Raw genomic sequence first — 12,832 nt, 5'->3', positions numbered from 1 at the left:
CAATGCTTAATCATCATGATAGACATAATGTGAGGATAAAAGAGGTTGGGAAAGCACTGTATTATTATTATTATATTTTTATCCCATATATATATATATACACACACATATACACATACATACATACATACATACATACACACACACACACACACACACACACACACACAAACAAACAAACAAACTCAGTGCGGCAAACATACCTAATACTCCTGTCTCCTATTTTCCCCACAGCAACAACCCTGCGAGGTGGGCTGGGCTGAGAGAACAACTGGCCCAGTCACCCAGCCGGTTTTCATGCCTGAGGGAGGCTTAGAATTCATAGGTTTCTAGGCCAGCACCTTAACCACTACACCAAATTGGCTCTCTTACATACACTGCTTTGAGATGTGTGTGTCCAAAACTACATTGTCCTATCCATTTTCATCTAGAAAGAAAGTTATAGTTCAGAGAGAGAATAGAAAAAATATATTAGAGGTTACAGCAAAACTACCATTAATGAGCGATTGTGTATGATGGGTTTTAGCAGAAAAATCCTAATAGAAGTGACTTAATGTACAGGTAGTCTTCACTTAATTATAGTAACGGGACTGGCAATTCTGTCACTAAGTGGCACAGTTGTAAAGGGTGATGTCACATGACCACGCCAACTTACGATGGCAGTTGCAACATTCGCATGCAGTCGCAGTGTCCCATGGTCATGTGATCACCATTTGCGACCTCCTGCCGGCTTTCCCATTGACTTCGCTTGTCGGAAACTGGCTGTGAAGGTGGCAAATGGCGATCACGTAACTGCAGGATGCTGCAACATCTTAATTGCAAGCTGATTGCCAAGCGCTCAAATCATGATCATATGATCATGGGGACTCTGCGATGGTCACAACTACGTAACTTCAAAGGGTCGCTGAACGAGTGGTCATTCAACAAGATGTATAATGTACTCTAATTTTGTAGTTACATGATAGCTACTTTCACATCTACCGATCCTTTTTATGTTAGTTACCAACCTCAGTCCCAAATTATATTTGGCTTACTTTACAAGACTGTAAGGACTGCTGTCAGTATGCATAAAGCCCTTGAAACAAGCATTCTCATATTATATTACATGATCATTCTTATTAGCAAAAAGCTTGAAAACATCAGTAAGTGTTGCAAGCTCTTTGAAATTAAGTGAAACTCCTTTGTTTATGTTTCTTATTTCTAGAAAAATAAATACCCTGCATCACTATTCTTATGTCCTTCCACCCCTTGTTTTTTATATTTAAGTATTATGTTATTATTTCACACAACATAAAACCTATCATATTGTGTTTTTGCAAAGTGTTCTGGGCATCAGTCAGTGGAGATTGCACATATAATTTTTATTGTTGCTATTGTCCTGACAGGCAGGAACCACGCCAAGACAGTAATAGGTCTCTAGTGTTTTATTGCTGCTACAGTAGACAGAAAATCCTAACAAACTGAAGAAGCGGGAGAAAACCCATACAGATAAACCCCCCAAAGTCAAGGCAGGTCTGTTCTGTGTCTCTTTGAATGACAGCTCAAATTCTCTCTACTACGCATGTGTTTTCCCCCCTGGATAGGGGCCCCCTCCTGCTCACCATCAGTGCTCATGACAGCTATTGCTATTATGATTTCAGTTGATGCTATTGTTGATAACATATCAGTATACAGTGTGCAAAACAGTCTATTTATACATTAGTGATCTGACAGCTTCTTTAAAAAATTCCCATCAGCATGCAAGTTTTAAGGGAAACAAGTTTAGATTTTGCTAACTTCCAAACCAGTGGAGAGCTGTAGCAAAGGGACTGCTATAGTCCTTTGGTGAGTCAGTTTTGCACAAGCTCCCAAAGGTATGCCACCACACCTGTAACAATAGCAACACTGCACATTCCTTGCAAGTATTTAAGATGAAAGGCATCCTTCTTGCAAACACTTGGCGGCTACAAAAATTAATTTAAATTCCATGAGAAATATTAGACTTTAATAGCTATACTACATACGTAGAGGATGCTATGCCTGGCTTATTATATTAGCTAAAGGTATGCCTTTAATTGCACTGAGATCTAGAAAACTGTTGTTCAAATTAGCATTGATAACTGGAGGCTAATAGGCAACCAATGTCCATCGATCCATGCAAATGCAGGGTGAGAAACATTTAGAATATAACAAACAAAGAAATAAAATTGAGTTTTGCCACTAACTAGAAAGTTTAATCTTTGGAAAGGAGAGACCATGCTCTCATGGAACGTATTATGAGGGCTATAATATATAAGCTGCAAAAATAAGTAACATCACTGGATGGCAGCAAGTTTTCTATGTCTATTTGCTGCCATCTAGTGGCCATCAGCTTTTTGTAGCCCAGATATGGTATACCTAACTTATTTTTAGGGTTGCCAAGTTATTGCCTTATGCTGTTACATCTTTAATAACATCTTGATCAACAGAAACCACTGAGTGAAGGGCTTTTTTGGTTTTGGTTTTATAGTCTGCTGATAAAAAATCATCATAGGGGTGGGGTGGAATCTGTAACCTTCCAGAAGGCTGCTGAACTTATTTCCCATTGCTTCTACAGAATGGAGCTACTGAAAGTTATACTTCAGCAATTTTTGGAGAGTCAGTGTTTTCCCACCACTGTGCTAAAGTCTGCAAATGAAACTTCTGCTGTTACAAAAGTGTACAGGCCAGATGAGAAAGAGAGAAGTGTTTAGTCTACAAAAAGGTATGGTCACTGGTCACTTTTAGAGATGAATATTGCAGATATGCATGGTGGCCTCATCACTTCCTGTCTGTCCCTTAGTACTTGGGAATGAAGATCTACAGAGTGAGATCAATGTGTTTTCTGAATTGTGAAACAAAATACCTATTTTCAGTGTTACTTTCTAAATTCTGATGGAGTTTTTAAACATTAATAAAAGAACTCCAAGCAGCTAACAGCAATCTTGCAGAGTAGAAGCATGAATCAAAACAGAACTTGCACATTAAGCTTAATTATGCTCAGAAATAAATTCAGTCTTCACATAGTAGCTAGATGAAGAAAAATAGAGATAGCTTACTTTTATTCAGTAGATCTGGATACAGGTAGGTTCATAGTAGAAAGCACTTAATCACCACTGGTTCTTTGTAGACACTTTCTATGTGGAATAGAAAGGGCGAGGAGCTGCATTGTGCAGCTCTCCTGCTTGCATGTCTACCCACAGGTAATGGAGATTGTTAATCCCCAAACTCAAGAAGGAGGAGGAAGAGGAAGTCAGGTGACCCACGTGACATTCCCACAAGCACAACAGAGATGCAATTTGCTAGAGCGACCCTCTTATGCTTATGAGACAATGCTGAGTTGATCCCTGATAATTCCAACAAATTCAACCTTTGACTCCTCATCACAGATAACTTGGCCACTACTTTCCAAGCCCTCCTATATTCCATATTAGGCTACTACAGTACATCATATATGGAGCTTTCTGTGAATACTAACTACCGACCTGGGCAATTTAACATGCCCTTTTAAAGGCAGGGGAAATGAAGTCAGTTGCCACACCTGAAGTGGATCCAAAGTGTGATTTAAAATTTGAAATGGTCAGCTGGATCAAGAACTTTCACTGAAAGCAATAAATCCAATCACTTAAAATATAATTTCAAGAGTTCTTCACATGTTAACACTTGTGAATAAAAACATGTACTATTACAATATCTATCAGCACTGATAAGCCACCAGACAGCAAGGATAATCTATCAGCTTGTTTGTTAGCCTGCCTATGTCTCACATCAAAGTTCTTTTTTAAAAGAATCTCTTTAGATAAGAAACTAGGAGAGACATCAAGTGGACTCCACCACTTACAAGGCAGCTGGAAGCCTTCCATCCCATAATTAAAGACTCCCAATAGAGGCTCCCAGGCTGGTCAAACAAAACCTGAAAGTCCTGGCAACAATTTCTAAGGAAACCAGCCTTGCCCTATCATGTCCTCTGAACTTAGAGTCCAAAACTGTAATTTTCCCTTGACTGTTCTTCTGTCCATACTTTGTGGGAGGGGAAAATCAGTGGATAACACTGTAGAGCTATGGGTTCAACTGTCAGCTCTTTACAAGAGTGAAGCTTGTAATGCAGGGCCAAACATATGTTGTAATGATACCGTAAAAACAAATCATTTTGTCGGCTGTGTATGTGGAGAGCAAAGGAGTGATTGGCTGAGTTTCTGCAATATGGTTGGTTGAAACGTGGTTAGCTAAGTTGCAGCTCACTGTTTTAGGAAGGAACTTAACAAAGAACTTCAGAGAGCTTTTAGAAGAGACAAGAAACAGTATTACAATATTTGTAAAAACATTGAAAATGGAAACAGACATGGAAAAACAAAGAAAATACTCCAAAAGATCTCCAAACTGAGAAGGAGGTTCCAATCTCAAATTGGTATGCTAAAGGATACCAATGGACAGATAATAACTGATTCAAAAAGGGTCAAAGAAAGATGGAATTCCATGGACAGCCAAGAAAACAAACAAATGGATCACTGAACAGATTAAATCTAACTAGAGGCACGAATTGACAAGGCTCAACACAGTATCATAACTTTGGACACATTATGCAAAGACCCAGTTCTCTGGATAAGTCTATAATGCTAGGAAAGGTGGAAGGAAAGAAGAAGAGAACAGCCAATAGCAAGGAATATAGATTCAACAACAGCAGTGATGGGTGCACCGATGGAAGACCTGAAGGACCAGGTTAAGGACTAATCGTCTTGGAGAATATCTATCCATGTGGTCACTCTGAGTTAACACCAATTTCATGGCACATAATTAAAAATCAATGGCTTGGTATACTGTATGGCTTCTGGAAATGGATTCAGTCAAGTGCTGTTCAGTTAATCATAGGTTAATGCCTTATGCAAACATAGGACTGTGTTCTCTCCATCTTAACTCTCTTTTTCCTGAATATAGTTACTATATCAGGGATATAACTGAGAAAAGAGCAGTAGCAATAACCTTCTTCCTTCGAATATTTTGGCATCTTTTGTATTCTGGTATTCTAGGTAACTAACCATTGTCTTGAGCTACATCTGGCCCATGGTTTGGAACAGAAGATAATTACTGGGTTCAACACTGTACTAAAACATGGTCTGCTTAATCATTTGTTCAATTTGCAACACAACATAATAAAATATAAATTGGGGGTGGGCAACCTGCACCCCTCAGCCTCATTTTTGCATCAGCAGAGCCTGAGATTTTGCCACCAAAAATCAATGATAAAATACGGGTGGTTTGTTTTGATAGGGCACGCTTTTGTTTTAAACAAAACAAGCCCCTAAGTAGGAGTTATTAAGCCTTGGGTAAATTCTCAACTCTTACCCCGAAGAGGGGCTGGTATATTTGCATTTAACTCCTCTGATAATGTCTCTGCATTATTTCCACATCTCTTACAGTCTTTTCAAGAGAAAAAATGAGGTGTGTCTCTAGCTAAAAAGATTGCCCAGCTGCCATAAAAATGGTAAAAAAAAATAGTGTCTGGATTCACATGTTGAATAAAGCAAAATAAACACATTAACACAATGTGTGAATCTAGCCAATTATAATTAACTTGTCAGGTTATTTAGCCATAACTCATTCTTACTGTGGGCCAGCAGGCAATTCTCACTTAATTTTTATACTTGACTGCTCCTTTTTTTTTTTTAGTCCTGCCAGAATGTACCTTAGTACACTCTCTATTATCTCTGAACTGCAAGGCTCAAAAACAACCTCCCTGAAACTGGTTCCTTCCAAAGACCGTGCTGCTTGGAACCTGTGGGCATTGAAATCAACTATTTGTACAGGATATTGCATTGGGAAAAGCTACTCTAAGCTTTGCAGAGCAAATTCATTTATGTATAGAGAGGGAAAGATCCTCTGCACATCCAGAGGCACCTTTACTGATTTCACACACTTCTGTTTTATTCCAGCTTTGCAAAGACAATGAAACTGCAAAGTGAGTTTCTCCTAAGAGTTCAACTCGACTCCTAAAGATTTCATGCACACCTCTATTAAATTTTCTTAGTGACAATAAGGAAGTGAATAGTCACAGTTGTCTTCTGGGAAGTTTCCTTGATTTTACAGTTTAGTCTACAGCCCTGGGATTACCTACCAGCCTCCCATGCAAATACTAACCAGGTCTCACCCTACTCAGCTTTTCCCAGATCAGCCAAGTCAGTTAGGCACTGCCACCTAGCTGGACTAGCAAGGAGAATTTGATATCAGAATAAGCCTTAGGCCATTGTCCTCTTCCCCCAAATTCAAACAGATACACTTACGTGAGAGCCACCTTCACGCTGTGAACCTGGCCCCACTGAGGAACTGCTGAGGATGGGTGAGTTCGAGGGACTGCAGAGCTCTGGAAAAGGATTTGGGATAGAGGGCAAAGATAAGGCACGTGGCTCCTCCTCCTTCAATTTTCTAAAGGAAAAAGAATGAAAAGATTGTTATAAATGGGTTAGCTACTATTAGAGCATCTGGGTTAGTTAATAATGCCAATATATTTAAGCAAGAAAATAGGAAAATATTGAGTATTTGTACAACACTGTGATTGGAGGAATCCCTTGTTCCTTAGAGCCACCACGGACATAATCAGGGATGTACATACCAGTCCTCTACCTTCTTCATTCTCCCCCTGTGTTGCTGTAAGGAATGATGAGAAAAACAAACATCCTCAGAGGAAGACTTCTTTGAGAAACTCCCTGACTCTGTGAAGGGACCCTAAGTATGTCTACTTCGTTATATCTTGTGAGGCAGGCAGACATAATCAGAGATAAACTGTCCTGCAAATAACCTGGTCCTCTGCTATGAAGGGCTTTATAGGTGATAACCAGCAACTTGAATAGTATGTCAATACAGCTCACAAACCACTGGTATTACCACTGCATTCTACATTTACTGTAGCTTCCAGAACGTCTTCAAGGGCAGCCCCATGTACAGCACATTGCCCCTGTTCAAGCAATGAGGTAAGAAAAGTATGAATGCCTATATGCAGGGCCTTCCAGTCCAGGAATGGGCAGAACTGGTGAACAAGACAGACCCTATTGGCCATGGCTGCCACCTACTCTATATCATCCCTTTGAGGCTATCCAGATAAGGAAACAGAATCCACAAGAAGACTAGAACTAACAGAAGCTTGCAAGTCTGATTGTTTTTCTCCCCTCCCTCTCATATACCAGTGAGTCAGGGAGAAGCCAGCCTGAATCTCTTCTTAATATTATCCTCTTCCTCAGGGCTCAAGGAATGCTTCTGTCCCTTTTGTTTTTGTAACAGTTTCTGAATATTTCCCGCAAGGCCATCTCCATGGCTCTCTACACTCTGAAAGCAGGAGCCACAAGTCCAAGTGCACACCTACATTGTGCATCAGCTCTGGCTGGAGGAGCACAATTCCACCCAGAACTAAAGATGAAAGGTCTCTAGATCAAAGTGTTCCTAAAACCCATAGGCACTTGGTCTTACTTGGTTTGAGCCAAAGCCTATCATTCCCCATCCAGACCTCTACAGCCTTCAGCCACTTGACAGCATCACTTAGTCAGCCTGGGGTAGAGATGTAAAGCTGCATATCATCAACATAATAATGATACTTAACCTTGTGCCAACAGATGTCCTCAGTGGCTTCATGTTGATGTTATATAGGAGTGAAGAGGGGGAAAAGCTCTGAGGAACCCCGCAAAACAGGGGTCTAGGGTTGGATCTCTTTTCCCCTACCAGCACCAGCTAGAACCAACCTCAAAGGAAGAAGAACCACTGCAACACTGTGTCCCCGACTCCCAACCCTCGAAATCAATCTAGAAGAATACCATGATCTGTGGTATTGAAGGCTGCTGAAGGATTAAGGAGGGCCAGGATGGATGCAGCACCCCCATCCCAGTCCTGCCACAGGTCATCTACAAGTGTGACCAGTGCTGTCCCCGCGTTATATCCCAGTCTGAAAGTCAACTGAAAAATGTCCATATAATCTGTTTCCTCAAGGGGCCTGAATGAACAAGGTTGCTATGTGGTTTCTCAAAACCAAAGATTGAAGATGTTTCATACTACTTAAATTCTGTTATGTGAATACATTAAATAAAAAAAAATCAAACAAATTTGAATAAATTCTCTTATTTTGCATAATTTACCCAGTTTTTGGAAGTTAAAGGGAAGGATAATTAATTATACAGAGAAATTAATCCCTATCTTTAATCATTTAAAATGGTAATAGTTCTGCTAAAAAGATTTTGGTAATAAAATCTCGGAACAGAAGAAATCTGAGTTTTACTGTGAAGGGACAGAAATAAAAATATATGTTTATATTAACATATTAAAATACAGGCAGTCCCTGGGTTATACAAGGCTTCCATTCCTTGCATAAGCTGAGTTTTGTACACATCAGATTGTATGCCATGTGCGTATGCAAACATAGCAGCTGCCATTCTTGTGTCATAAAGAATGTCAGTAAGTTAGGGCTAATATAACCAAGGGACAATCTATACTAATAAAAGAGAACTTGCCTGCTCCACTCCCAAAACAAAGAAAGTGAAGCCATCTTAAGCCATCTTTCTGGCTTCTGAGATTTCAGCAGCCACTGAGCACCCGTCTTCTAATTTACCATTGCAATCCTAGGAAGATACTTAAAAATATGAAAGTAGATAGAAGCTTAATGCTGCATCCACTAACACTGGAGTAGGTATTTTTTATTTTCTGACTACGGTTATATTCCCTCAGAGCTAATCTGTTAATCATGTTATCTATATGCACAGCATGGCCATTACTGAGCATGAAAGTTTGCACATCCACCGAAGTATCTGAGGCATCACAAGAGACAAGGTGTAGGCGTACAGATTTATCTGAGCAGTTACCAAGGAAGTTGAAGTGCCCTACATGGCACTGTAAGTGGTCTAGCACTGCAATTCAAAATCAACTACAGTATTCCTCATGGAATAATGGTGGATACAGTGGAAACCACCAGAACCAAATGTGGATGAAGACACACATTCTCTCTTGGGAATCTCTTGTTTTTTTCTGACACCTTCTGCTCTCTTTATCCCACAAGCAGCAAGCTGCAGTGAAGGGGCAGATAATTCCTACCAGAAGTCTGAACTCATCTCTTGCAAATAATTAAGTATTTAAAATCAATATATCACATTCAACACTTACTGCCCAGATTTTAGTCCACTCTGCAGTTGTTCACAAAGAGCCCATTCAACAGTCAGTAGACTCAGCAAACTTGCTATATCCATCTCTGTGTGCCACTAATACCGTGAGCAGATGAGAAAGCAAATATTTAATCCTTTTGGCTTTTTCTTCCCCAACCCTTCTGTATTACTGCAGGTTTGTAATCTATATGCATAGCATGGCCATTACTGAGCATGAAAATTTGCACATCCACCAGAGGCATCACACGAGACAAAGTGTACAGATTTATCTGAGCAGTTACCAAGGAAGTTGAAATGCCTTACATGGCACTACAAGTGGTCTAGCATTGTAATTCAAAATTAACTGTTCCTCAGTTTCAGAGCTGAAATGAAATCAAGTAACTTTAGACCAAGAATATATGAAAAGTGTGTTATAATGAGTGGCAGAATGGCTGGTTCCATCCAAGTTTTTGCTTTGGCCCTATCAGCCACTGGCATGCACACTCAGCAAGATTACCCCAGAGGAAGTGTGATCCTCACAGGAAAAGGTTGTCTATCCTGTCAAAGGGAAAGGTTTACATACTAACTATAAGCTGTGATTCTAATATTTCATTTTGATCACATAGGTGGTAAACTTAATAAACTATGGATAAAACTAGTCATCTATTTCACTTGTTCTACAGCTACAACAGAAAAGGCTATTTGCATATGAGCCACATTTCGTTTTTCCCTACTTCTAGAAAAGATACAAACCATACTTTAGACAATTATTAATTCAAATTATGGAAATACAAATTTCAAGACCTCCCAGAATCTTTTCCATCTATTTTTCAGCTATGTGGAAAACACAAGGCAGAGATACTGCATTATTCACATAAGCTCAGTGATAGCTTAAAGTATGTCGTATACTCTGCTCATGTTCAGAGATAATTCTTTTATTAATAGTTATCTCTGGCACTGAAATTGGTTTCACAGAATGATGAAAGGTCAAACTCAATTTTTCTCACAACTAATTCTTATTTCTTTAAAAATGAGTCTTGTTTGTGGTATCCAAAATGATTTGCTCCATCTTAACATACCTATTTGCTTGGATGAACAGAGGTTGAGAACGCTTGACTACATCAGTCCGGGTCAGAAAGTTGGTCTGTTCACCATTGCAGAGAGGATTGCCATTGGAAAGGGTCCCAGTGTGATCAGATGACAGGTCATCCTGATAAACATTGTCCAGGGTGCTGTTAAGGTTCTTTTGGAGAGTTCCCAGGTCCATGTCATTATCTGTAACAAATAAGAATTTGACTAACTCTTCCAAAATAAGTTAATGTGTATCTGCAAAATATACAGATAGAACAAGATTCCCAAAGGTAAATGCAAGTTGTAAACATTTTAAAGCAATTCTTCAAAACATTATCACATTTTCTTTTCTTTTTTTAATATTAAAAGTTACTATTTTTAGTGAGTGATAGGATCATGTAGTTAAATATGTTCACTGTAAAGCTGTGTAGCACCAGATTCAAAGGGCAAAAATATGCTTCAGAATGTACATGGATAATGAAACTAGTAACCATATTTCTTTTTCAATACTACTACAATTATTCCATTCTAGCTTAAATCAGATAGTAAAGCTCAGCTCAACAGTTGCTTGTTTATTTGTAAAGCATATGAATCACCTTATAACCTGGGTTCTCAAAGTGACATACACAAAAAACATTGTTTGTACTGCTCAAAAATGCATTGTTATAGTCTTTGGTAAAGTTCCAGGGGAAATTACCTTCCCTGAGCTAATTTTGGTAGCACTGCAGGAGCATAATAAATGGAGTTATAAGGTAGGTAACCACCCAGCCGTCTCACCAAGGCAATTAGTCAGTGATCTGGTTGACAAGGAAAAATAGTTTCTAGGCAACCAAATGAGTCTCTCTTATTCTCTCTCCTAACTTCACAGAACAATATCAGCTCTAGAATACCTGGATCTGAGTATTGTCAACGGGTTCCCTTAAAATCAAATATTGTAATGGAGGGGTGAAGGCACACAGAGTTAATTGTACAGTTGATACAAATCTCAAAGGAGAATAGAAACTTCAGTTCATTCTTGTGAATGAGTATAAGATGGCAGTACGCAAGACAAATCTGCATTAAAACAAACAAGATTTTTAAACCATGGTTTCTTGAACAAAGAAACACATGGTTATGTTAAGCCATAAGCTCATCACACTGTGCCAAAACAAAGCAAGTCATATTATGGCTTAGTACAATGTGTGACATCAACCATTCTGTTCTATTTAATTTCTTAGTTTCATTTAATGCAGGGAAATCTTTAGTTAACTTTCAAATTCTGAACATTCATTTCCACAATATAAGTATTTTTATGTAAGCTGAATGACAGTCTATATGGCTATCTCAATACTTGTTTTTTGTATGCCGCTGTCCCAATGTATACAATATTGAAACACGGCAATATTTTTACACAATCCCCCAATTATACACTGATTTGTATGCAGTTTTTCCAAATATAAGCTGGTTGCACAAATGTACTATACGAGAGTGGCAAAGAAAAACAGGTTCCATCTATTGCTGCCATCTGGCTCTGGCTTTTTGTCTTATGTTTCTCTGAAAAGCATAATGTATAGTATATCCATTAATTTTGTCTAGTGGTTAAGGCAACGGGCTAGAAACCAGGAGACTGTGACCTTAGACATGAAAGCTGGCTGGATGACCTTGGGCCAGTCTCTCTCAGCCCAAATCGCCTCACAGGGTTGTTGTTGTGGGGAAAACAGGAGGAGGAAGGAGTACTTGGTATGTTCACTGCCTTGAGTTATTTATAAAAATGATAAAGACAGGATAGAAAATAAATAAAATAATAATAAAATAATAAAATAAATATAACGTTAATGATGATTGTGATGTGAGAGAGTGATATAAGAGGGAGAATGCAAGCAGCAATGCATGGACTGAATAATTCATAAGAGTATAGCAATGAGGCAGGTAACCTTTTTCTCCTCCTAAAGTAAACTCTGCACAGTTCATTCAATTAGGTATGTTCGCCATCTTGAGTTATTCATAAAAATAATAAAGGTGGGATAGAAAATAAATAAGTAAGCAAGCAAGTAAGTAAAAATTTTAAAATCCCAGTGCTGTATGAATTAACATGAAGGTCCAAATGACAGGTCTATTTTTGAAAGGAAAGCAGATGTATTGCAAGGGCCAAAGCATTTAGAGTATGAAGCTATATAATAGCCTCACCCAATCTGATTTCTCTCCAGATGTATGGTCTTCAATTCCCAGAATTCTTCAGCCATCATGGCTATTGTTGTCAATAATGAGAACTAAAATCTACACATCTGTAAGGTAACCAGGCTGGGATTGGAAAAAACTGCCCTGTAACATACCAGATTCTTTCCCAGAATTTAATTTTTGAAATATGTTTCCAGCCCTTTTGATATACAAGAAAAATGTCCATATAATTTTCTACCCAATTTTTCAGATGGTTACTTATCAGACATAGTTTTTGTAAGTACTTTATCAAATCTGCTGTGCCTTTTTCAAAAAAGAAATGTTTTAAAACCATTAATCTAACAGATTAGGCTGCTATTTAGAGGATGTATGACTAAATTCATTCGGATGTACGCCTGGATAAACATGTGTAGAATTATAAATGTCATTCAGGTAAAAACTGTCTGAGGAATGGAGAAAATGCAAAATTGAATTGAAAAAATAAAGGAACATAC

The 12,832-nt window shown here is 38.6% G+C and overlaps 1 protein-coding gene across 1 annotated transcript in view; it reads right to left on the bottom strand.

Annotated features, from left to right (window-relative positions):
• Window positions 1–12,832, bottom strand: part of GRB7 (growth factor receptor bound protein 7) — a 57,838-nt gene that overhangs the window by 18,516 nt on the left and 26,490 nt on the right. The window contains exons 2-3 of the mRNA XM_063300649.1: window positions 10,190–10,385; window positions 6,276–6,417 (exon numbers count right to left, since the gene is read on the bottom strand). Of these exons, the coding sequence (XP_063156719.1) occupies window positions 6,276–6,417; window positions 10,190–10,377 (330 nt within the window). The 5' untranslated portion in view covers window positions 10,378–10,385. The remainder of the gene's footprint in view (window positions 1–6,275; window positions 6,418–10,189; window positions 10,386–12,832) is intronic.

The sequence above is a fragment of the Candoia aspera genome, chromosome 4 (assembly GCF_035149785.1).
Source record: "Candoia aspera isolate rCanAsp1 chromosome 4, rCanAsp1.hap2, whole genome shotgun sequence".
Taxonomy (NCBI): Eukaryota; Metazoa; Chordata; class Lepidosauria; order Squamata; family Boidae; genus Candoia; species Candoia aspera.
This window is presented reverse-complemented; position numbering and strand designations above follow the sequence as displayed.